The sequence below is a fragment of the Astyanax mexicanus genome, chromosome 11 (assembly GCF_023375975.1).
Source record: "Astyanax mexicanus isolate ESR-SI-001 chromosome 11, AstMex3_surface, whole genome shotgun sequence".
NCBI lineage: Eukaryota > Metazoa > Chordata > Actinopteri > Characiformes > Acestrorhamphidae > Astyanax > Astyanax mexicanus.
Window position 1 is genome coordinate 51,016,970 of NC_064418.1, and position 27,334 is coordinate 51,044,303.

Genomic DNA, 27,334 nt, shown 5'->3' on the forward strand with positions numbered 1-27,334 from the left:
TTCTTTCTCAACTCAACTGTAACTCAACAATATTCTGTCTCAACTCCACTGTAACTCAACAAAATTCTGTCTCAACTCCACTGTAACTCAACAAAATTCTGTCCCAACTCAACCGTAACTCAACAAAATTCTGTCTCAACTCAACTGTAACTCAACAAAATTCTGTCTCTACTCGACTGTAACTCAACAAAATTGTTTCTCAAATCTACTGTAACTCAACAAAATTCTGTATCAACTCGACTGTAACTCAACAAAATTCTGTCTCAACTCAACAGTAACTCAACAAAATTCTGTCTCAACTTGACTGTATCTCAACAAAATCCTGTTTCAACTCGACTGTAACTCAACAAAATTGTTTCTCAAATCAACTGTAACCCAATAAAATAATGTCTCGACTGGAAGAAAATCCAACAGAATTTTGTCTTAATTCGACTGTAACTCAGTATAATTCTGTCTCAACTCAACTAAAACCTGACATTTTTTTTTCTCAACTCAACTGTAGCCCAATAAAAGTGTTTGTAAACTCTATTTTAATCCAATAAAATTGTTTCTCAACTCGACTGTAACCCAACTGCTATAACTCAGCTAAATTTCACTTCAACTCAACTGTAACAAAGCCAATTTCTGTCTGGACTTGACTGTAACCCAAAAAAAATTGTCTGATTTTGACAGAAACTCAGCAGAATTCTGTCTGAATTTGACTGTAGCCTATTAAAATGTCACCTGAATACAATTTTATTCCAACAAAATTCTGTTTCAGCCCAGATATAGTAAAAATAAAAGACTTTTTTATAAAGCAAGATATTTTTTAGTTCAGACACAATAACAGCAGTATGATTTGAGTGCTCTGGTTAAATATAATGAGCTCAGGTGTGCTGTTTACCTGCAGGGTGCAGTGAAGGAGCTGGAGGTGGCTGGAGGAATAGTAGAAGAGGTGAGGAAGCTGGAGAGCAGTAATGTGGTGGAGCTTTCTAACAGAGTGTCTTTACTGAGAGATCAGCTGCAGAACCTCCAGAGGAACGTCACCGTGAGAGTGGAGACCCTCAGACCCTACGTCCGATTCTTACTCTCTGCTGATGAGGTAAATACCTTTTAGTTTCAGCTAGATGTTTTACTCGCTATTTATTTTTGGTCACATAGCTGCAAAAGAGGACCAAATCTATATTAATGCACATGTACGTTCTGAAGGGGGTGTGGCTAAAACTTTTAAAAAGTAAAAAAAAGAATTTGTTTTAACAAAATTTGCCTATATTGGTAATTTTCTTTGTCTAGTTTCATCAAATACAGTTTTTATTTGTGAGGAATCTATAGGGCACAACATCACATTTAATCCACTGCTAGCACTTCATCATGTTCTATTATATGTAGGAGAATCGCATTTACTGCAGAAGTCGCATTTACTGCACTGGACTTGGGGATACTGTCTAGTAGTTTGTGTGGCATAGAAGGCACTTCATAATGGCACCAATAAAAAGGCACTAATTAATACACATTATCTACTTTTATTTTGTATCTAGAAGCACATAATCATCATTTATTGTGCTCTAGTGGGCACTAGATCACATTTTTTTTCAATAAGATGGGTAGCCAGTTTAGAGGGCATTTTGTCCCAATTTGTCACTTTAGAGGGCACTCTAGTGTCACTTTTTCAACCATGGGGGCACCAATGGGGGGCGGTTGCCACCCCTGCCACATAGAGTCATATAGAGCATGGGTAAAGAGGGACCAGCTTCATATTAATATCTATGAGTTTAGAAATGGGAAACAAAAAGCTGTAGATGCAATATGTGGATGTCCCAATACTCTTGTCCATATAGTGTAGATTTCTATGTACTTTGGAAATTTAAAACATTGCAAACTTGTCCATGAATCAGAAGAAATTTCCTCTTTTTCCCATTTTCTCCAGGTAGAGGAGCAGGTGAAGCTGCTGGACTGCTACAGGAACAGGCCGGAGACGGAGGAAGAGAATGAGGAAGTTGGTGCTGCTGTGAAGGAAGTGATGGATGAAAGATGGCAGACGTTTCTACAGAAGTTCCTCTCCATGCAGGACCAGGGGAACAACTTCATCAACTCTGCTAACATGGTCAGCAGTGACGGTTCTTTGTGAAACTTACTATATATAAAATCATTTAAGATCACCTGAGAACCTGTTTGTTATTTTATGTGCTTTGCTGTCCATTTCCTTCTCTCTAATTCATTAGAAAGGGGTGTCCAGAAATATTTGGATTATTTGATTATAGGTATATCTAGGTTTATGTACCAAAAACATTAAAATACTTAATGTTGAAGATTTTCTGATTTTATTTTACTGAATATATTTTTGCTCTGTATCCAGGTGAGCGAGAGTCTGAGTCTGAATGTGAAAGCAGCGACGAGTGTAGTGGAGAAAACCATGGAGAATCTGAACAGGAAGAAATCTGAACTGACGGATCTGTGGACATCATGGCAGCTCCAGTACAGTCAGATGAAATCCGTAAAGAAACAGTGGAAGAAATTTAAGGACCAAATAAAAAAGGTAACTAAAAGAAAACAGAACAGCTTACAATACAGATCACAGTGTTTAAAACCTGCAGGGTTAAAGGAGGATAATAATAAAGTATACAGAGAAACAGATACAGAACTAAAGTCTGGAAATATTATACAATTACAGAGAGAAATATATGATCAGTGGATCTGGTATAGCTGATTAGTGAATATGTTTGGAGGACTTGTGAAGGTTAAAGGTGGTGATGTATAGCAGTGTATTGGTCTGAGTTTAGTGTGTGTGTGTGTGTGTGTGTTGTTTCTGCAGGTTGTAAATGAGCTGAAAGCTCTGGAGGGAAGTTTAACTCCAGTCTGTAAAGCTGATGTGGGGAGAGATCTTCAGATGGTGATGAAGCTGCAGGAGAACTTCAGCTCCACCAAACCTCAGTTTCTGGTGAGAAAATCACTGATTCCCTTAATTTACTTATACTTTTATTAGTGATGATTAAAACAAATGGTTAGAATGAAGTAATACACCAGTAACTTAGTAACTTCACACTGATCCATCTGTCTATCTGCCTGTCTGTCTGCCTATCTGTCTGTCTGTCTGTCTGTGTGTCTAGCAATTTAGATGTAATGTCTGGCTGTCTAGTGATTTAGCTCTGTGTCTGTCTAACCATCTAGCTGTCTTTTTTGTCTGTCTAGCAATCTGTCTGTCTACCGATCTAACTGTCTGTCTGATTAGTGATCTAGCTGTCTGTCTAGTGATCTAGCTGTCTATCTGCTGGTCTACCAATCTAACTGCCTGTCTAGCGATCTAGCTGTCTGTCTAGTGATCTAGCTGTCTATCTGCTGGTCTACCAATCTAACTGCCTGTCTAGTGATCTAGCTGTCTGTCTAATGATCTAGCTGTCTGTCTAGTGATCTAGCTGTCTGTCTAGTGATCTAGCTGTCTGTCTAGTGATCTAGCTGTCTATCTGCTGGTCTACCAATCTAACTGCCTGTCTAGCGATCTAGCTGTCTGTCTAGTGATCTAGCTGTCTGTCTAGTGATCTAGCTGTATGTGTAGTGATCTAGCTGTCTGTCTAGTGATCTAGCTGTCTGTCTAGTGATCTAGCTGTCTATCTGCTGGTCTACCAATCTAACTGCCTGTCTAGCGATCTAGTTGTCTGTCTAGTAATCTAGCTGTCTGTCTAGTGATCTAGCTGTATGTGTAGTGATCTAGCTGTATGTGTAGTGATCTAGCTGTCTGTCTAATGATCTAGCTGTCTGTCTAGTGATCTAGCTGTATGTCTAGTGATCTAGCTGCCTGTCTAGCGATCTAGTTGTCTGTCTAGTAATCTAGCTGTCTGTCTAGTGATCTAGCTGTACGTGTAGCGATCTAGCTGTCTGTCTAGTGATCTAGCTGTCTGTCTAGTAATCTAGCTGTCTGTCTAGTGATCTAGCTGTACGTGTAGCGATCTAGCTGTCTGTCTAGTGATCTAGCTGTCTGTCTAGGGATCTAGCTGTATGTGTAGTGATCTAGCTGTACGTGTAGTGATTTAGCTGTCTGTCTAATGATCTAGCTGTCTGTCTAGTGATCTAGCTGTATGTGTAGTGATCTAGCTGTCTGTCTAGTGATCTAGCTGTCTGTCTAGTGATCTAGCTGTATGTGTAGTGATCTAGCTGTCTGTCTAGTGATCTAGCTGTCTGTCTAGTGATCTAGCTGTATGTGTAGTGATCTAGCTGTCTGTCTAGTGATCTAGCTGTCTGTCTAGTGATCTAGCTGTATGTGTAGTGATCTAGCTGTACGTGTAGTGATTTAGCTGTCTGTCTAATGATCTAGCTGTCTGTCTAGTGATCTAGCTGTATGTGTAGTGATCTAGCTGTCTGTCTAGTGATCTAGCTGTCTGTCTAGTGATCTAGCTGTATGTGTAGTGATCTAGCTGTCTGTCTAGTGATCTAGCTGTCTGTCTAGTGATCTAGCTGTATGTGTAGTGATCTAGCTGTCTGTCTAGTGATCTAGCTGTCTGTCTAGTGATCTAGCTGTATGTGTAGTGATCTAGCTGTCTGTCTAGTGATCTAGCTGTATGTGTAGTGATCTAGCTGTCTGTCTAGTGATCTAGCTGTCTGTCTAGTGATCTAGCTGTATGTGTAGTGATCTAGCTGTCTGTCTAGTAATCTAGCTGTCTGTCTAATGATCTAGCTGTCTGTCTAGTGATCTAGCTGTATGTGTAGTGATCTAGCTGTCTGTCTAGTGATCTAGCTGTCTGTCTAGTGATCTAGCTGTTTATCTGCTGGTCTACCAATCTAACTGCCTGTCTAGCGATCTAGTTGTCTGTCTAGTAATCTAGCTGTCTGTCTAGTGATCTAGCTGTCTGTCTAGTGATCTAGCTGTATGTGTAGTGATCTAGCTGTCTGTCTAGTAATCTAGCTGTCTGTCTAGTGATCTAGCTGTCTATCTGTCGGTCTACCGATCTAATTGTCTGTCTGTCTAGTGATCTAGCTGTCTGTCTAGCAATCTAGCTGTCTATCTGTCGGTCTACCGATCTAACTGTCTATCTAGTGATCTAGCTGTCTGTCTGTCTAGCAATCTAGCTGTCTGTCTGTGTAGCGATCCAGCTGTCTGTCTGTATGTCTATTTATCTGTCTAGGTACCCACTTACCAATCTATGTACCCACCTACCTAGCTGTCTGTCTTTCTGTCTGTCTGTCTGTCTGTCTAGCGATCCTGCTGTCTGTTTGAATATCTATTTACCTAACTTTGCTAGCTAGTGATCTAGTTGCATGTCAGAATATCTAAAACTATATAACATATAGCTCATATTATTATAAACTTAAACAAATTAGCTGTTTGATTAGCAGTTTCCACAAAATGTGGAATAACATACATCGACTTTATAAACTGTGTGTGTTGGTTCATGAATTAGCTTTTTACTTTTCAAGGTTTAATTTTTCATATATTTCCATGTTGTCAAATTAAATCTGATAACATTTTTGAGCCTATATTAACATTTGTGTCGAGGGTAACTGTGTTTCTGAATTGTTGGAATAAATTAATTCAGACTGAATTATTTGATCGCCAGTTGTGAATTAAAGGGTAATTAAACCCCTAATTTTAGCTGACTCTACCCTCAGCTCAAATTTCCAAAATGGTAGAAAAAATGGGAGTGGGCACTGGGTAAGTTTGGAAGGGGCACTGGGTGATGTATGGGTTTAGAGGTGGTTCAGGAGGGCGAGCTGATTGGGCTGAGCAGCAGTGTGCCTCTGATAGTGGTGAGATGCAGATGGTCGGATGCCACCATCGTTAACAGTGTCATCATCATCATCATCATCCTCATCATCCTCATCCTCATCCTTGCCTATAGCACAGTTCAACATGTGGGTGCGCTGCAGCGGTGGAAATGACTGCAATAAAAGCGTGTTTTTAAAGGTTAGAAATAGTTTTAAGAAGGACTGGTATATTTCACAACTTGAAGGAACACATTTTATTTATTAATATAAAACTCAATAACAGGTATAGTCTTTAGTGCATCTTTAAAACTAGAATACGGTGGTTCTATATATAGAATCAGTGCATCCCTAACATTTACCACCCCGTCCTCCCTGTGTTTTCCCGCAGCCTCTGAATGCGGAGGTGGAGTTCCTGGTGAAGACGGCGGAGCTGCTGGTGCTGAAGGGAATACCGATGAAGGAGAAGAGCGAGCGGGTCGGCGAGCTCCTCCTGGTGCACCAGCGCGTCCGGGATAAGATCCGAGAACATGAAACGGTTCTCAGCATGGCCGTCAAATTCCATCAGCTTTATCAGGAGGTAAAATCAGGCTTATTGATCTCCTGTGGTTTTCAATCAGCTTCAGCCGATTCCAGCATAAACAGATCAAACTCACTTCAAACTCGGCTTCAGGCTGTTAAAACACACAACAGAGCCTCTACTGAAGACTGAGATTCAGCCAGAGTCCCAGACTTTATCCACCGCAGGACGCCTCAGCCATTCCTGATCAGCCTGAGAACCTGAGAGGATCTATCTGTTTATAAAGCCTTATTACAATAGAATAGAATAGACTAGAATTGAATGCAATAGAATATCTTTATTTGTCATTATACCAAGTATAACAAGTATTAAGGTGTAATCCTTATATAAAACTATAATTTAACTAAAGTAAATTATTAAAAACAAAATAGCATAAAATATCATATAAAAGATTTACATACAAAAAGATAACAGTAACAAGCAACACACAAACCAGATAGTACAAAAACAACAGTGAAATATTGAAATATTAAAGTATTGCACAATTAGATTTTAAAAAAGTCCTATATTGTGATATTTAGTGTTCGTACTACAGTGAAGTAAAAAATATTTTTAGGTCAATTTGTTGTAGTTTTGAGTCTGGGGATATTTCTAGTAATTTTCTCCTTTTTTCTGATCCTCAGCTGGATACTCTGCTGAGAACAGAACCGGTAAAGGGGTTCAGTGACCCGGCTCAGGCCCGGCTCCAGCTCAGCCAGCACCAGGAGAGACAGAACCACGTCAACCACCTGTACAAACTGGCCCTCTCACTGGGAGCGGATCTCACCACCACCGTGCGGCAATCGGTCAGCATGAGCTCACAACCTGTCTGTCTGTCTTACAACCTAGCTTTCTGTGTGTCTGTCTAGTGATCTGACTGTCTGTCTGTCTAGTGTTCTATCTGTCTGTCTGTCTCTCTAGTGATCTAGCAGTCTTTCTTTCTAGTGTTCTAGCTGTCTGTCTCTCTAATAATCTAGCTGTCTGTTTAAAAATTTAGCTGCCTGTCTGTCTAGCGATCTAGATGTCTGTCTTTCCAACAATCTAGCTTTCTGTGTGCCTGTCTAACAATCTAGCTTTTGATCTGTCTGTCTAGCAATCTAGCTGTCTCTCTGACTGTCTAACAATCTAGATGTCCGTCTAGTGATCTAGCTGTCTGTCTGTCTAACAATCTAGATGTCTGTCTAGTGATCGAGCAGTCTGTCTGACTAGTGATCCAGCTGTCTGTCTGTCTAGTGATCTAGCTTTCTGTCCATCTAACAATCTAGCTTTTTGTCTGTCTGTCTGTCTAGCAGTCTTGCCGTCTGTCTAACAATCTAGCTAGTCTAGTAATCTAGCTGTCTGTCTGTCTGTCTAACAATCTAGCTTTCTGTCTGTCTAGCAATCTTGCTGTGTGTCTAACGATGTAGCTCTCTGTCTGTCTGTCTAGAAATCAAGGTTTCTGTCTGTCTGTCTGTCTAGCAATATTGCTGTCTGTCTTTAAATCTAGCTCTATGTCTAGTGATCTAGCTGTCTGTCTATCTGTCTAGTGATTTTTGCAATTTTATGGTTCCGAATGTGTTCCTGTATAGCTTTAATATAGTCTTCGATATTACATTTATGATGTAGAAAATGATAAAAAGAAAGAACTGGTGCTGTAAGTATGTTTTAATGTATGTTTAATAATAATATTATTCTTGTGTTTTTACGTGCAGCAGGTGCTGGTGTTCTCGGTTCAGGATAAACTGGAGCGTCTGAAGCAGGGCAGTGTGAACTGGGCCGCTCAGGCCAGCCGGTGTGAGGAGAACCTGCTGAGTAACGTTCACTACTGCAGCTTTAAAGAGGAGATCAGTGAGGTGAGCACTGCCCAAATACTCAGATACTGATACTCATACTAAATACTAAATACTTCCACAAATTACTAAACTCTATCATTAATTATTCAGTAACTACAGCACACTGTTTAAAAAGAGAGACAGCAGAACCTTGAATAAACCTGTGGTGCTGGAGCACAGGGCTTTATCAAAATGAATCAAATCAAATCTGTTTATATAGCACTTTTTTACTATATTTAATATCTGAATTTATCTGTTGGAAGCATGAAATTGCCCAAAATCTCTTGGTCTGTTGAAACGTTAAGAGTTCCCTTCACTGGAACTAAGGGTCCGAGCCCAACTCCTGAAGAACAACCCCACACATTATAAAATCATAATGATCCCCCCTCTACCAAACTTTACACTTTGACAGTTTCAGCTTCTCTGATTTAGCTATTTATAGGTTTATGTTTGAGTAAAATGAACATTGTTGTTTTATTCTATAAACTACAGACAACATTTCTCCCAAATTCCAAATAAAAATATTCTCATTTAGAGCATTTATTTACAGAAAATGAGAAATGACTGAAATAACAAAAAAAGATGCAGAACTTTCAGACCTCAAATAATGCAAAGAAAACAAGTTCATATTCATAAAGTTTTAAGAGTTCAGAAATAATCAATATTTGGTGGAATAATCCTGGTTTTTAATCACAGTTTTCTTCATGCATCTTGGCATCATGTTCTCCTCCACCAGTCTTACACACTGCTTTTGGATAACTTTATGCTGCTTTACTCCTGGTGCAAAAATTCAAGCAGTTCAGTTTGGTGGTTTGATGGTTTGTGATCATCCATCTTCCTCTTGATTATATTCCAGATTATATTGATTATATATATATATATATATATATATATATTCATGTAATAGAAGCTCTGGTTGTGAACATGTGCTGCAGTAGAATTTAAGGCAGACTGTGAGTAAAGGAAAGGCAGCTGTGGTAAATCTTTAGTGTAATCCCAGGCCGGGTTGTTGGCTGGTTATTTTTGGGTAAGTGACTGATAACACTGGAATCTCTGCTCTCCAGAGTGGCAGCAGACAAATGGCAAAATCCCACAGATACCAGTCCTCCCAGTCTGGAGACTAAACTTAACGATGCTGAGCTCCTGTATAAATAACCCCGGGGGGGGATTGGGGGGGGAGGAGACAATAGCCGGCCTGCAGCAGCGTGGGCTGCTCTGTAATCAGCCTGTGGAACTGGTGTACTCTCTAACTCAAAACTACTGACCCACAATGCACTTCTTCCCTCTTACCCTCTTATAATCAGCAATGGGAAACATAGGAACAGTAAATATAGTAAATATGGTCGTCTGGTAAGAGCTCTGCAAAGCTTTTTCAATTTTCAACCAAATTAAAACCTCTGGAATATAATCAAGAGGAAGATGGATGATCACAAACCATCAAACCACCAAACTGAACTGCTTGATTTTTTACACCAGGAGTAAAGCAGCATAAAGTTATCCAAAAGCAGTGTGTAAGACTGGTGGAGGAGAAGAACATGATGCCAAGATGCATGAAAAAAAAACTGTGATTAAAAACAATCAGGGTTATTCCACCAAATATTGATTATTTCTGAACTCTTAAAACTTTATGAATATGAACTTGTTTTCTTTGCATTATTTGAGGTCTGAAAGTTCTGCATCTTTTTGTTATTTCAGTCATTTCTCATTTTCTGTAAATAAATGCTCTAAATGAGAATATTTTTATTTGTAATTTGGGAGAAATGTTGTCTGTAGTTTATAGAATAAAACAACAATGTTCATTTTACTCAAACATAAACCTATAAATAGCAAAATCAGAGAAACTGATTCAGAAACTGAAGTGCTCTCTTTATTTTTTTCAGAGCTGTATATCAGTATCTGTCTCCCTCTAGTGGGGATGTCTGTGGGAGTCTCAGTAATGGTTCTGTGAAAAGTTTACAGTAATATTTTCAGATACTCTGATTTTCCTCTCTAATCGTCTGACAGATTGATGTAGTGATGGAGGAATAGATCTACTGAAACAGATCACTGTCCTCTCAGTTCTAAAAAACTATATTCAGCTTTATTTAAACCTCATCATGTATAAAACACACTATATAGACAATATAGACAAAAGTATTGAGATATCTACACATTACAACAACTTTTAAGGACGTTATTTAATGTTTGGTTTGTTTATTTGCATTTGCATTTTGTATATTTAATTGTAATTAAACTAAACTTAGTTTAATTAAAAAAATACATAAATAAAATAACAATTAAAGATTATAAGACTTAAAAACTTGCATGATTTTTTGCAGTCGCATAAATTCAAAATTCAAATATACTGTATTTATATTCAGATATATTATATATATGGATCAGATTATTTTATATGGATCTGAATTTAAAAATCTGAAATACTTTTGTTATGTTAAAATGTATTTTAGATTCAGAACATTACTTAGTAAAATTTTAAGCTTATCCAAAAAAGACAAATAAACACAATATAAAGTCAAATATGAAATGAGATAAGATACGATGCACAGGGTATAAAGAAACTGAGCAGCAATCCAACGGCATTATACACACACAGTAATTACACATAGTAATAATACTATTAATAACAGACAATAGATAATAGACAAGACAAGTGAGGTAGAGGTTGGTTATTGCACATCCTTGAATAGGTTATTAAAATATATTCCACAGAATAATATATATACATATATTGGCCACTTGGGAACAAATAGTGCAGTGAAGAATAAATAAACATAACACAAAAAGTCAGAGAAAAATGTGTATATTATATACTTCTCTATGTGTAAAGTGTATAGAAATGCAAAATCACCAGGTTATAGAACAGGTTCTTCCCTAGTGTTATCAGACTCCTCAACCTACCTCAGAAATAACGCTGCTCCTTACTGTCTACATGTTTTTAATGACATTTGACATTTGACAAGAAAAAATTTAATTGTTTGAGAAAACTTACTTTTTATTAACTACTTAATCTTCAGTTTTGGAGATACTGGTACCAGTATCACCAGTACCCCTCACTCCAGATAATAATGCTGTAACTTTTACAGTTTTGAGGAACAAAATCTCGAAGTTGCCCTCTCTCATGTCAACAGCAACAGCAGAATCAGCTGTTCAGCACTGGCTCTGCTGCTCATCAGTGGTCCTGTGGGACTGAGATCCACATCCCAGGGTTTAGTGTATCATCAGAAGATCCCAGAACATCACAGGATGATCCTTCAGCTGTTTAAATCTGATGATATCTCTGATTAGAGCTGCATTAAATTCAGATTTATAAATAGAATTATAATCGTATTATAAGAGATCGTCTAAACACACAGAGCATTAGCACTGCTAATGAGACACACACACACACACACACACACACACACACACACAGTCTGACCAGCAGGGGGCAGATCTGCAATGGTACCAGATTCACCAGGGTCACATAACCCCTGTACTGACATTTACATATACCTCCTGCTGCATTACTGCATTACTGCATTACTGTAAATAGAGTGTACATAGAGAGTATAGAGAGTTTACATATAGAACTCATCACTGTGCACGCTCACTTTTATCTTTATGATCATACACATCTTCTAAAGTAACTTTTCCACAACAACTTTTCTACTAAAGTTATCAAAATCAGTTTTTTTAGATATTAAAAAAACATACATCTATATTTAGTAGCAAGAAGAAGTATGTGAAAGTTTTGGAATTTCATTATTTTCTGCATGATTTTCTAGGTATATATATATAAGATATGTATGATCTTGTAGATTTAATTTTTAACACATCCATTCAACACTCAAATTTGCTCTATAGAATCTGAGATCAGGGCTTAGACTTGGTCATTGAGTTTTTAGGGTTTTTTTTAGTTTTTTTTAGCCATTCTGTTGTGAACTTGCTCTGGTGCTTCAGGTCATTGTCCTGTTGCATGACCCAACTTCTACAGAGTTTCAGCTGATGTAAAGACACTCCCATATTATCCTGTAGAATATGTTCATGCACTTGAGGATTCATCTTTTCTTTATTGATGTAATGTAAACTGATTTATGGTGCTTCCTCCACCATGCTTTTCAGTTAAGATGATGTTTTTTTTTACAATGATGTGCAGTGCCTTTTTTGTGCCAGATGTAGAGCAGATATATAGAGTGAGGGAAATGGGTTGGCACTGGTTTGTGGAAAGTTTCTTTGGATATACAATACAAGATTAAATATTGGCTGTTATAAAGCAGTTTTTACTTAGTAGTGAGAGTAGGGATTTCTAATAAAGTGGCCAGAGTAAGTTTTGATACTGTGTTAGCAGTTAGCATGTGTATTATATGGTCTGTATCCTCATATTAGTTCAGTGTAAGTTGTGTATAGTTTATTGCAAAATCCAAAAATAACAATTTAGTGTATTTTATTATACACATACACTTATACACTCATATATACACACCCTAACACACACTCATACTCACACACACCCTAACACACACTCATACTCACACACACCCTAACACACACTCATACTCACACACACACACTCACAGTAATAAATATGCATGAGTAAACAGGCTGGCATCTCAGATCCACCAGTTGTTGCTGCTCATCAGGAGTCAGGAGCTCTCACCATTCCACTCAGTCTCTCTCTCACTCCCTCTCTCTCTCTCTTTCTCTCTCTCACTCTCTCTCTATCTCTCTCTCTATATCTCACTCTCACTCTCTCTCTCTTTCTCTCTCGTGCTCTCGCTCTCTCTTCTACTCGCTTTCTCGCTCTTAGGGATGCACAGAATATCTGCCAACCAAAATAACTCTTCCAAAAATAATGTATACTGAACATTTGCTGTTTTAAAATATAGAAATATAGAACATATTAAAGGGTTCACAAACTTTCCAAAAATTTGTCTTTTTTTCCAAAAATGGTCAGTGCATCTTACAATCAGTCAGGTATTAAGGAGCAGTAAAGACACTCCACTGAAGTACAGAGTTATACAGGAGTTTTTAATGAAGTTTCTCCAGCACCAAGGCTGGAGCAGTATAAGCATTAGCCGCTAACCACAGTGCTAGATCTTTCTCAGATCAGTGGTGAGTATATCGCACTGTAGTCTGTGTGTCTACCGTGTTAAAACAAGCTACGTGGGATGAACCGCTAGCTGATAGCGCCCTGGGATACTGGAACACTCATGGTTTCTTAGTGTAGCGCTGTTGGGCAGCATTTATTAGCACTAAGAGCTAAAATAAACCAAATAAGCAGTTTTCAAGAGATAAATCTGTGTACATTAACATCCAACACTTGTTTGACTTTAAAAGAAGATATTTTTTAAGAATTACAGTTTTGTTTACTTAGGTGCCCCCAGCAGCAAGACCTACTGAATTAGAATGGAAACATGGCGACACTAAACATTTATTATCAAGTATTAAATAAAATAAAACATATACATACTGTATTTTACAGAATATAAGGTGCACTGGATTATAAGGTGCATTTTAAGCAATACTAGTAAGTATACTTACTAGTACTTCTTCTATTGTTTAATGGTCAGGGTCCGGACCGTGGGTTATATTATTTTTCTCACCTGATAATTTGGTTTCAAATCCAAGGCAGGTGTGAATGCTGTTTACAGTAATATAGCAATAAATATATCAGACAGAATTACGTTTAAAGCACACAGTATATCACCAATTTATCTCTCAGTTTGTTTCACACTGACTCACTTTATCACACTTCACCTCACACCTGCTCACTGTGGGTCTCAGAGCAACAGGTGTGTGTTACTGTTTACACTCTCACTATCAGTCTCTCGCACTCTTTCTCTATTACACTCTCTCATACTTTCTCTAATACACTTTCTAATGCTCACTATTACACTCTCTTACACTTTCTCTCTTTTACTCTCACTATTACTCTCTCTCTCTCTAGTACACTCTCTCTTTTACTGTCTTTCTTAATTTCTCTCTCTATTACACTCTCTCTCTTACTTTCTCTCTCTCATTCTCTCTATTACTGTCTATCAAACTCTCTCTATTACTCTCTATTACACTTCCTCTATTACTCTATTACTTAATCTCGCTATTACTCTCTCTCTTTTACTCTCTTTCTTAATTTCTCTCTCTATTACACTCTCTCTCTTACTTTCTCTCTCTCATTCTCTCTAATACTCTCTATTACACTCTTTCTTACACTCTTTCTTACTTTTTCTCTCTAATACACTTTCTAATGCTCTCTCTTACTTTCTCTCTCTCTAATACACTTTTTAATGCTCTCTCACTATTATGCTCTCTTATACTCTCTCTTTCACTCTCACTATTATAATCTCTCTCTATCATTTTCTTTCTCTCTATTACTCTCTATTCCTCTCTCTATTATACTCTCACTCGCTCTCTCTATTACTCTCATTATTACACTCTCTATTACTTTCTCTTGCTATTTAACTCGCTCTCACTCTCTCTTCTACACTCTCAATTTTTCTCTCTATTACACTCTCTTTACTACACTCTCTCTATTACTTTATCTATTACTCTCTCTATCATACTCTTTCTATTATACTCTCTCTCTATTACTCTTGCAATTACTCTCTCTCTCTCTCTCTCTATTACTTTCCCTCTCCATTATGCTTTCTTTTAGTTTCTCTCTTACTCTTTGTTTTTCTATCTTTTATCTCTCTCTCTCTCTTTCTCTCTCTCTCTCTCTTGCTTACTCACTCGTTCCCCCCCTCCTCACTGTAGTTCAGACACCCCCCCCCCCCCCCCCCCCGTTCTCAGTAAGGGGACAGTCCCTGTAGGTTAGTTGGGATCAGTAATGCTGGTTGGTCTATACTGGGCTGCAGCTGTTCTTGGACGACACTCGAGCCGCCGGTCATTTACAGACCCTTCACCATCCAGCAGCACTGCGCTATAAATCCCCCCCAGCCCTCTCTAAACCATCTATAATAAACCCCCCCACTGAACCCAGCCCACCCCCGGCCTTCCCCAACACCCAACACACTAACACACACACGCTAAGACACACTGATCATATATCATATATGTATATATACTGTATATATATACATATATGATTAGATGACAGAACCCAGCCCTCCACCGTCCTTCCCCACCACCCGGCCTGTTTTACACTAGCACACACATACTAACACAAACTCTCACACACACACACTCTCACAAACACACACACTCTCACAAACGCACTAATCATATTATTACACTCGTGCCCACCATTTATAAAAACATGAATGAGCTTCTCACTGGATTTATCTGATTCAGTTTTGAGGCAGGTATAAATGGGTTAAGTATAAGGCTTCTGTATTTCTGACACCTCTGGTTTTAATTCTTCTCTTATTCTGTTTTTCAGCTGAAAGAATCCTTTAAAGACCTGAAGAAAAAGTTCAACAACTTGAAATTCAACTACATGAAGAAAAACGAGAAGCTGAGGAACCTGAAAGCAGTGAAAAATCAGATGCAGCAGATCGAGATATACGCCGAGAAACTACAGGTAAAAATATCAAATGATTTCGTCTCAAAGCAGTTTTACAGAAATCAAGACACGCTGTTTTTCCATCAGCAGCCGGAGTCTGAGAGATAGATTACAGTATGTCATGCGGCTTCTTCATCAGTGTTAAATAAACCAGAGTACGTTTTATATTTTACATTCTTCAAAGTAGCTCATCTTGCTTAAATCTTGGCTTTATTTTCTCAGTCAGTTTTATGAGGTAGAGTCTCCTGGAATTCAGGCTTTCAGTTAACAGCTGTGCTGAACTCATCAAGAGTTAATTACTTGAATTTCTTGTCTCTTAATAAAGTGTTTGAGAGCATCAGTTAAAGTAAAGTAGTGAAGAGGTAGAGTTACAGGTATACAGTGAATAGTGAATATTTGAGTAATGTTCGAATCCAGGTTATGAGAAGCAACAACTACTCAACTAAATAAAGAACATAAAATTACTTAAAAAAACAGAGAATATATATATATATATATATATATATAGAGAGAGAGAGAGAGAGAGAGAGAGAGAGAGAGAGAGAGAGAGAGTCAATCACAGAAGAGGGGGAGGACAAGTAGTTCAAGGCCAGTGTTATAACCTAACCCATGGGCAGCTGGTCTGTGGTGGGTAACAGGAGAACTTGGGTATTTAATAACTCAGAATCTGTAGTTAATTCTCTGTATTTTCTCTGTTTTTCCAGTTTCTGATTGCTTAAACCGGCTGTTTGCTGTTGTTTTGTTGGGCAGGTGTTGAAGAAGAAGCTGCAGGCCTTCACTCTGAAGTTATCCAGCAGTGGTGAGAAGCATTTGATGGACAGCAGCCCCCGCGAGCTGGAGGACGGCATGAATGAGCTGCAGAGACAGCTGGGGGACTTTGAGAGGACGGTGGAGGAGTACCGGCAGAACCTGGAGCTCAGCATGAAGCTGCAGCAAGCCATGGAGGAGGTGAGGAGAAGCAGCCATCAGCAGCTTGTAATGAATATCAAACACTTTAAAAATACATCTGCTGAAAAAGGGATCTGATTTAATGGGGAACGCTCTATTTGAAGGGTACCTACCTACATAAGGGCTTCATAACACTTATAATAATGTATTTAAAGTGACCATTGGCCCTTTAAGTGATCTTAAATACAGTGCATAAGGCACGCCGTGATGCTTATTGCTATCTTACACCCTGCCAACAGTCTGCGTCGCTTAAATATCAGCAGTGCTTCTGAATATATCTACACTGATGGGCGTGGTGTTCTGGAAATGAGGTGTGTTCAGGTACATTTCTGGAGTTTTATCTTGTTTATCTTGGTAACAGAAAACACAGGAGCGCCACTGACTGAATACAACCTAGACAGACGCCAACAGTCAGACGTTCATCGCTATCTCGGTAACACAGGCGCCGTGCCGAGCCGAGCGTACACCCCCACTTATTACACACACATGAACACACAGCAGCACAAACCCAACTTTTACATCAACAATAAACAGAATAGTAAATAAAATAACATTGCTGTTCCCGTAAATGAGCTGCTGGAGCTCCTTCACAGCGTCAACCAGCAGCTCAGTTTCCTCTGCTGAGAAGAGTTTGTTGAACACGTCCAGGTAGCTGCACCGTTACAATAGCAATCCACCAAAGTCAGAGCTCACCTGATCTACTCTTAAAGAGAATGATGAGCAAGAGACACTCTTGCTCATCTAATTGGTTTATTATTTCATGTTGCGCTCAAAATTAACCACATCCATGATTAATTAAGAGAATTAATAAATGGCTTTTGCTTTGCTTTTCGAGCTACACAATGTGTACTTTTCACGTCATTACGATAGCAAAGACACACTGACACTAAATCAATCTGCACTGTACACGATTAACGGCTTGTCTATAGATCACTAAAATAGTAAGTCTGTAAGTTTTTGGAGAAAATGTGTAATTGCACAGAGTATGGAAAAAGCACATTTAAAACATGCATTGTGGTAAATCAGGGTGTTTCTTTTTTATTTCAAATTTTTATCCCATTTTTTCCCCAATTTACACGGCCAATTACCAAACCCACTCTATCACTAGTGATGTCTTAACACCAGGAGGGTTAAGAAGACCAGCACACGCCTCCACCGACACATGTGAAGTCAGACTCCGCCTCTTTTTGAACTTTTGGCCGAGTAGCATCACAGCAGCGCTAACGCTCGGAGGAAAGCGCAGTGACTCTGGTGGTTCTGATACATCAGCTCACAGACGCAGCCTTGTGCTGATCCACATTACCCTAGGAGGGTAAAGAGCGTCATCTAATGTACCCACTCAGAGAGAGCAAGACAGATTGTGTGTGCTCTCTCGGGGCTCCGGCAGCTGAGGGCGCTTTTTACGGCAAGACTAGTCAGAACTCCTTTAAAAAAGCTGTAATATGATGAATATAATGTATAATTGAATGAATTTCTGTATATATTTCCTGTTTGATCCTCAGTATCAGTTCTGGTGTGACGAGGCGAGCTCCACCATCGTGAGAGTGGGGAAATACTCGTCTCAGTGTAAAACTAAAGAAGCCATCAGCACTCTCTATAAACAGTTTGAGAAGTTCGTCTGGCCCACGATCCCCCAGCAGGAGGAGAGGATCAGCCAGATTACAGAGCTGGCAGTGCGTCTGCACGGTGAGATATATTTACACTGCTGTACTTTACAGACTGTTATATACAGTATAGACAGCAAAATCTGTTTTTTGGAAAAAAAAACTCTCTGAAAGCTAAAATCAACTAATTTTAAGTGTAATGTGTCACCATCGAATACACTCTGACAGAGGAAAAAGGAGAACTCTGGTGTAAAATGTACTTTTGTTGTAGTAAAACATGATAAAAGTTTTTATCTTTGATGAATAGCACACCTCCGTTCTCCCACAGCGTTCAGAGATCCAGACATTTTAACAGTTTGTCCAACAAACACCCTTCAGACTGGGAGATACGGGGCATAATTTACCCTGATACCCTGATATTTTTATCATGTTTTACTACAACAAAAGTCCATTTTAAACCAGAGTTCTCCTTTAAAGTAATTATTTTCTGGGAGTTTTACTCTTTTAACTCTGTTCAGAAGTTAAATCTGAACTATTGTTGGAGTTAAAATAATATTTCTACTATGTTATCTAGAGTAAAATACAGCTCTCAGCTGGAGTTCATTTTAACGCAAACTCCCTCACAGTGTTAACAAATGATGCCAAAAATTAAGTTATTAAACTAATATTATTAAAAACATTGTAATATTTTAAAACCCTTGAACATTTAGGAGAAAATGCAAGACTAGACTAGACTTCTCTCATCTTAATGTTTGTAGTGGTTTTAAATCTGAACCATGGAAAAATAGCATCCTGTATATCCTCATTGTCCAATTATAAAACAATGTACATTTTTGTTGATTTTTTAGTTTAATATGATTACTGTTTTGTAGATACATGTTATTTTCATTGGACAGTGATGATATAGAGTTGTGAATACTTCAGGCCTCCATAGTTACATAATCTATATATTTAAATAATTATATATTTCTATAATTCTATATGCCTGTACCATCTAGTGGTCACAACATGACAACATTACACCCAATTGTTTGAAAACAAAAGGCAGGAATCCCAGTCAAAGGTTTTTACAGCCGTTCCAGACAGAATAGGGCCAGGTAAAAATCCTCCTCCAATTCTATGTTTAAAACTAGTTTATTTTCTTCCTTTTTTGGCACTAATTGTGTCCCTCTGATCCCAAATGGCAAGGATCATTTTTAAATGTTAAAATAAACTACTGTCCCCATATGAGGACATTGTTTTTTTTGTTGCAAAAATGACTTTGTGTACAAAGACAATGATTAGTTTTTATACTTCTTAGGTCGTAGGTCCCAAATGTCCAGGTTTCAGGAGGATATATATTATATTTTTATTATGTAATTATATATATGTTTCTGCAGGAGCTGAGGAGGGAAAGAAGTACACCGAGAAAACCGTCCACAAACACTCTGAAATAGTAGAGTCTATAAAGGAACTCTCCAGCGGACTCTTAGACCTCGAAGCTAAACTACAGGTTAGTAACTCATCTCCTAAATCTCCACACAGACTATCTGGATCATACAGCACTGCAGTTATAGGGGTGTTCTCAAACTTATGACCAGTACTGTATTTATAATTATATATTTTATTAATTGAACTGTTATATAGATACAATTTGCCAATTCTTATAGAAATAGAAAAAATGAGCCAATTCTTTCAGTTTATTTTTAAATGGTTTGTATTTTCATTAAAATGCATTACTTGTAGTGAAAAACCAATTTAAATTACATGTTTATTTGTGGTTTTACAGGCGGAGTCTTTAAAGAAGCCACAATCTGCTGATGAAAACAAGCCATACGACACAATAGAAACGGTAAGTATTTCTATTGAAAATATATAACAATATCTAACTAATCGATTAAATTGATTGATCGTGTGTATGCAGGAAATAGAAATATACTATACTAATATAGTACTATAAGTAGTACCACTCTCATAGTATAAAACACACTCACATTTATAAAAAACTGAATAAAATAATTGTTTACTTCTTTTAGAGGTTAAACACAACACTAAATGAACCACTTCTGACACCAATCTTTACTAATATAAACTAATAATTAATGGATGGATGATCACAAGCCATCAAACCACCAAACTGAACTGCTTGAATTTTTACACCAGGAGTAAAGCAGCATAAAGTTATCCAAAAGCAGTGTGTAAGACTGGTGGAGGAGAACATGATGCCAAGATGCATGAAAAAAAACTGTGATTAAAAACCAACCAGGGTTATTCCACCAAATATTGATTATTTCTGAACTCTTAAAACTTTATGAATATGAACTTGTTTTCTTTGTATTATTTCAGGTCTGAAAGCTCTGCATCTTTTTTTTGTTATTTTGGCCATTTCTCATTTTGATGCAAATAAATATATATATATATTTATACGGATATTTTCTAATAGTTCTACCTGGTGAATGAGTTCGTATTCGTATTTTTGACATCCTGATTATTCTGTGTGATTTAATCAGCCCGAGGCGAAAGAGACGGGACACACTCCAGAAATGCGAGGATCTGACGGCACCAAGGAGGAACCGCCCACCACCAAACCCGACAGCCGGAAGCCTCAGCCCGGTAAATCCCTCAGCCAGAATACACCGGACCAGACCCGGGTTCTGTCTGAGACCCACAGCTACACTCAGGAGGCGTACTCTAAAACCATCACCAGCAGCTCCACGGTGGAGAGGAAGGAGCACACACACACCTGCTTCTCACACACACACACCTTCAGCATCTCCAACTCACCTGTAGAGCGGGACAGGAAGATCTACGCCCTGCAGAAGACCAAGAGCTCGTCTCAGGACACGCCCCCTCCCGTCCCATTGGTTCACGGAGCTCCACACAACAAGGTGTGTATCCTGTAGCATCTTGTAGAGCTTTATCTATAGACGAGTCATTAACTGACCCACAGTGCAACCGTGTCGGAGTGTCTTTGCTATCGTAACGACTGGAAAAGTACACCAATGCATGTCTCGTAATTATAGGTGTGGTTAATTTTGGGCATAACTTGAAATAATAAACCAATCAGTGCCTCTCTTACTCATCATTCCCTTTAAGAGGAGATCAGTTGAGTTCTGACTTTGGTGGATTGCTATTTTAACGGTGCAGCTACCTGGACGTTCTCTGTCCTAATGAGGAAAAATAACTAATTGCAACCAACTATTTGTTTGTGTTTGTTTGTTGTTCACAGAATGAAGCTTCTTATCCAGCTGAAGAAGAACTCAGCTTCTCCCAGAACGTTTTGGACCCCGGCGTCCCCCTGGACGTGGACGTCCATCCCGACCACCTGACCGAGGAGTCCTTCTCCAACGACGAGTACGAGTGCACTTCCCCGGACGACATGTCCCTGCCCCCTCTGTCCGAGACCCCTGAGTCCACTGTGGACCTGGACGGCTACTGCCTGAGCTCCCACAGCACCCACCCCAACCAGTGCGGCCACCAGGGGGCGCCCAGCCAGGCGGAGTGTTACCCGTCCCCCACGACGGGGCCGACCTGCCGCTTCAGGGCCGAGTCCTCGTCCTTCGTCCACAGTCCGCTGACCGTCCCCACGCCCACCATCGTGTCCAGCACCATCTCCAGCATCCTGAGGAGCGGGAAGCCTCAGCCCGGGACCCCGAGCGAGCGGCAACACGCCGCCGTCTACTCCGTGCACGAGAGCCGAACCGAGACGCAGGAGTGTGTGCATGACCCCGCCCCGGCTCGACCCGGCCATGCTCGGGCCAGTAACATGCATGCCCCCCCCAAACCCCCCCTAACCTCAGAGCCGGAGATCAGGCGAGTGGGCGGAGCCAGGGCCTCGGCGAATCCGGCGCCGCCGCCACACGCCCCGATCTTCTCCAAACACTTGTCTAAGGCCACTGTAACGGAGGGCTCTCCGGTGACCCTGGAGGTGGAAGTCACTGGATATCCTGAACCGGCTGTAACCTGGTGGGTAGCCCATAGCAAGCTCAACCTGTAGAACCTCTACAACCTGTAGAACTTCTAGAAATTCCAGAATCTGTAGAACCTCTAGAACATGTAGAACCCGTAAAACTTCTAGAACTTTCTGAATCTGTAGAAGCTCTAGAATCTTTAAAACCTCTACAACCTGTAGAACTTCTGGAACCTGTAGAACTTCTAGAACCTGTAGAACCTCTAAAACCTGTAGAATTCTAGAACCTGTAGAACATCTACAACCTGTAGAACTTCTAGAACCTGTAGAACCTCTACAACCTGTAGAACTTCTAGAACCTGTAGAATTCTAGAACCTGTAGAACATCTACAACCTGTAGAACTTCTAGAACCTGTAGAACCTCTACAACCTGTAGAACTTCTAGAACCTGTAGAACCTCTACAACCTGTAGAACTTCTAGAACCTGTAGAACCTCTACAACCTGTAGAACCTATAGAACTTCTAGAACCTGTAGAAGTTCTAGAACATGTAGAACCTGTAAAACTTCTAGAACTTCCTGAATCTGTAGAAGCTCTAGAACCTGTAAAACATCTACAACCTGTAGAACCTCTACAACCTGTAGAACTTCTAGAACCTGAAGAATCTTTACAAGCTGAAGAACTTCTAGAACCTGTAGAACATCTACAACCTGTAGAACCTCTACAACCTGTAGAACCTGTAGAACCTTCATTTATTCAGATATTATACTTATTTGTACTTATTATACTTATGTTTACCTGCTTTGAGATCAACTGTTCTGCAATTGGGTTCAACAACCCACTGGGCTGGAGAGCTACTAGTCTGTAGCGCTCCATTCCATTACACTTCATATTACAAAACAGAATTTATTTATTTTTTTGTGGCCACATAATGGATTGGAAAATATCTGGCCCGAGGACAAACTCAAATGCTGACCTCTAGAACCTGTAGAACCCCAAACATTCAGACATTATACTGTAGATTATTGTGTCTGTTGATAAGTCTGTGATTTTATCTGCAATATTTTTCTTACTTTTCTTGAAAATGATATTTAGAAACTACATATCTGGTTAGTTTAGTTCTGAGTGATTTGTTTTGTTTATCATACCTTGAATTACAATCATGAGACGCATAAAATAGCCAAGCTTCAGAAGGACGTAAAGCAGGAGAAGATACAGTCATATTCAGTAGTTTAATTGTTGAATTGCATGAGTGTTGTTGATACAGTGAAAGATAACCTCACTAATACTGTATTTTATTCATAACCCTGATTAAGACTCTCACTTATTAATATATATTATACTAACGCACGGTTGTACAGTACAATAAAACTAAATATCTGTTAGGCTAGAGCTCCAGTGCACAGTAATAGAGTAAATTTAAAAATGCAAGGAGCAAAATAGTGAATAAAATAACATTACATTGTATTATGTACTTTTTACATAATACAATAAAAAATATAAATACATAAATTAATTGAAAAAAATAATAAAAATAATATTAAAAAAAGCATTAACTTATTTTGAAAATCAAAACAAGTTAAAAAGCACAAAGTACAAAACTCTTAAAAAATAAATAAGAAAACATATAAAAAGGAAATATAGAACTAAGAGAAGAACTAAAATACAAAATAAAATTTAAGAATAAATAACATCCCAGAAGCAAATTCTGGACATCCAGTAGCAGCAGGTAAACACAGTACACAGAAGTTACAAAAAAGGATAATATTATAAAATAATATGATACAGACAAAAAATACAGTAAAAATAATAAAGTAAAAAGTATAAAAGTAGAGTATTTTTTTATTGTGGGTGTGTTTAATGGATGTAGTGCAGTTAAACACAGTAGAACAGGTAAAACAGGTACAGGCTGTCTGAAGATATGGTTAGATATTAAAAGTTTAAAATTATTATTATATAATCCCACATTCCCAGATCTAACATTTCCTCACGTTTCCTCACGTTTCTAACCCCCCTGTGATGCTGTGCTGTGATTGTGTGATGTGATGATTCGCTCTGTGCCTCAGGTTGAAGAACGGACGGACAGTGACCGGTGATGAGCGCGTGTCACTGTCCTGTAAAGAAGGGAAGCATGTGTTGTTCATTCAGAGTTCTGCCGAGAGGGACTCGGGTCGGTACACAGTCTCCGCCTCTAACCAGGCCGGCTCCGCCTCCTCCAGCTCCGCCCTCCACGTCGGAGGTACCGCCTGCCAAGACCTCGATACCCTCAAACTGGACTGGCAGACCTGCTTCGGCACCCTGTGCATCCTGCTGTGGCTCCTCTACCTGCTGGTTTTATAACACACGGACCCTTTAACCAATCACAGGCCCCGATTCTGCCCTCCTCTAAATCACCTGATTCCTGATTACAGCCTTCTGTGCACTGAACTGACCCGAAGTTGTTTTAATAAATCACTTCCTGTACTTACAAACACTTGCCCTAAAGAGTTTCTGCAAGTTATTCGTGTTTATAGTATTTATATTTGAAATATAAATACAGCTCTGGAAAAAAAAATAAGAGAGCACTTAAAAATGATGTATTTCTTTTATTTTACCAAAAAAAAAAAAAAAAAAAAAAACTCTGGAATATAATCAAAAGGAAGATGGATGATCAAAGCCATCAAACCAAGTTTAACTGCATAAAGTTATCCAAAAGCAGTGTGTAAGACTGGTGGAGGAGAGAGAACATGATGACAAGATGCATGAAAACTGTGATTAAAAACCAGGGTTATTCCACCAAATATTGATTATTTCTGAACTATTTAAACTTTATAAATATGAACTTGTTTTCTTTGCATTATTTGAGGTCTGAAAGCTCTGCATCTTTTTTGTTATTTCAGACATTTCTCATTTTCTGTAAATAAATGCTCTAAATGAGAATATTTTTATTTGTAATTTGGGAGAAATGTTGTCTGTAGTTTATAGAATAAAACAACAATGTTCATTTTACTCAAATATAAACCTATAAATAGCAAAATCAGAGAAACTGATTCAGAAACTAAAGTGATCTCTTCATTTTTTACAGAGCTGCAGTTTTTTTTAGTTTTCACAGGGTAGGGTGCTTCCAAAAATTCATTGTTTTATACTAAACGTTTCAGAATATCCCTAATCTCTTCTGTTTTTATTGACAGAGAAAGGTGTGAGAAGAAGCCTATGAGTGAGAAACGTGAAAACAACAGCAGCAACAACAATTAAACCTCTTCTTCCACAGACATACTGTTGTAACGTGTGCAGAGTGTGGTTTAGCATTGTCTAGTTGAAGAAAAATGAATGGACGTCCCTGGAAAAGTCAGAATCTGTATGTTCCTCTAAGACTTTAGCTCATACTTCTCTGATCAGAAGTAAAAAAAATAAAAATAAGAAACACTGTTTTTTTTTTTTTTTTTTACAGTTTTTACATTTTACATTTTACTAATTTGGGATTGTCAGAATCGTAAGCAGGACTGCAGGTAGAGTTCTGTGCAAAACTGAGTTCTCAATTAAAAAAAAATATGGTTTTCTATTGTTTGCCACTGATATAAATATATAAACATGAATCTGATAATATGACTGTAATAAAGTGGATTATTTATATCTCACTGGTTTATGAGAATTTCTTGATTTTTTTAACCCATAGAACCCAAGTAACGCAAATTGTGTCAAAAATCATGCATTGTTTATGCAGCTTAATTACTCAATAATGCATACACGTTCCAATATGATTCATATATTATAAAAAAACAGGAAACCCTTTTGTTTCTAAAAACAGAATAGCACTGACCTCATGCTGAATTAAAGTGTTTTAAGAAATCTATTGTAAAAAAAAAAAGAATAGGCTTTCCTTCATATTTCCATATTTTCATGCTTTATTCTTTCATTATAAGCAGCTGGTAGTAAATATCCAGTGTTCTAAATTGTGCACTTTCATTAGGTAGGAATATTGGCCATATTGGCCCAAATTACTCAAACTCTTACCCTGATAAATGATATAATAAATAAATTATATACAATCTAATCTAGCTAATCTAATCTTACTGAAAAGTAAACTCTTGTGTAAATTGATTTGAAGTCTGTACATTCAGAAATACATAAAAAAAAACAGGCGCTGGTGAAATTTTGATCAAAACATGATCAATTCTATAAAGATCTACTGTACAGAGCTTCGGTTACAGTGCATTACCGGCTGATAACGGCACTCATAGAACACCTCTCAGCCAATCACATTGCTGAGTCAAAACTAACTGTGATATAATTTCAGTTATAACTTGTTGTTTATAAATGTTTCAGTGTAATTTACTAATTTTATCTGAGGTAAGTGTTTATACTGTCCGGCTTATCTAATCTGATTCCTCACAGCATGACCCCTCCCTCCATGCTGGGGTGGATACAGCATGATTTATCAATCCCAGAAGAAACCCCGCCCCCTGGAAGAGGCGGTCCAATAAGCCAGGGACTGACCTTACCCAGACTCCCAGTCTCAGCCAGCCTGACTTTACCCAGACACTGGAGATAATAGAGATGATAATGGAGATGATGGGGAATGATAATGTAGATTAGATAAGGAATGAGAAAAGTTTGTTTTTATTGTGGTTTTAATAAATGAATCATGCAGAATCATCTTTGGAGTAGAGTGAAGTTTGTTGTGGTCAGTGTTTGATGGTGAATTGATGGTGGATGGAGCCTAAAAGTTGACATAAGTGTTTAAATCTGTGCTTAATATATTTAAATTAAATCTACCTGACTTTTAATAAACTCTAAATGCACTTTAAAATTCAAAATTGTAAATAAATAGTGGAGTGATCTATCAGACTTTTAAGGGACACAGAAGGAATCATGTAGTAACTTAAAAGTGTTAAACAAACCAAAGTACTCTTTTCTTGTGCTTGTGGTTTATGAGGCTGGTAACTCTGATGATCTTATCCTGTACAACAGAGGGAACTCTCACTCTTACTTTCCTTGGACATTCCTGATGAGTGCCAGTTTCATCATCATAACATTTTCGATGGTCTTTGCGGTGACTGCTCTTCAATGCATTTAAACTTCAATGCATTAATTTTAAACTTCTTGAAATTCTTCTTTTTTTTGAATGACTGACCTTAATTTCTTCATTTTTTCTCTACTTAGTTTAGTAGTGCTTGAGGATACATTCTTGAAGTTCTTTAAATTGTTTAAGTTTTGAATTAATGAAAACCACAGAATTTACTTTTGACTGGTACTGTAATTTCTTTGTTTATTTCTTTGTAGGGTGGTGAAACTGTCTGTTAAAAAAATACATAAAAAAAAAACCTTTCAAATACATAAATTCTAATCTATGGTTCCGGATGTTCTCCTCTAACCTAAATTCATATTTCTA

At 38.2% G+C, this 27,334-nt stretch overlaps 1 protein-coding gene across 4 annotated transcripts in view; it reads left to right on the top strand.

Annotated features, from left to right (window-relative positions):
• The window catches only part of ccdc141 (coiled-coil domain containing 141), a 54,529-nt gene extending 28,954 nt beyond the window's left edge, over window positions 1–25,575 (top strand). Inside the window, exons 11-26 of one of the 4 annotated variants that reach the window (XM_049484658.1) lie at window positions 890–1,081; window positions 1,907–2,083; window positions 2,336–2,515; window positions 2,792–2,917; window positions 6,065–6,253; window positions 6,877–7,038; window positions 7,924–8,064; window positions 15,401–15,541; window positions 16,274–16,471; window positions 17,974–18,157; window positions 19,455–19,567; window positions 19,844–19,906; window positions 20,565–20,942; window positions 21,284–22,020; window positions 24,030–24,202; window positions 25,134–25,575. In XM_049484658.1, the coding sequence (XP_049340615.1) occupies window positions 890–1,081; window positions 1,907–2,083; window positions 2,336–2,515; window positions 2,792–2,917; window positions 6,065–6,253; window positions 6,877–7,038; window positions 7,924–8,064; window positions 15,401–15,541; window positions 16,274–16,471; window positions 17,974–18,157; window positions 19,455–19,567; window positions 19,844–19,906; window positions 20,565–20,942; window positions 21,284–22,020; window positions 24,030–24,202; window positions 25,134–25,159 (3,180 nt within the window). In that variant the 3' untranslated portion in view covers window positions 25,160–25,575. Of the gene's footprint in view, window positions 1–889; window positions 1,082–1,906; window positions 2,084–2,335; window positions 2,516–2,791; window positions 2,918–6,064; window positions 6,254–6,876; window positions 7,039–7,923; window positions 8,065–15,400; window positions 15,542–16,273; window positions 16,472–17,973; window positions 18,158–19,454; window positions 19,568–19,843; window positions 19,907–20,564; window positions 20,943–21,283; window positions 22,021–24,029; window positions 24,437–25,133 lie in introns of those variants that run through there. The other 3 variants (XM_049484659.1, XM_049484656.1, XM_022664372.2) reach the window with 3 other exon arrangements.
• Window positions 25,576–27,334: the final 1,759 nt, after the last annotated feature.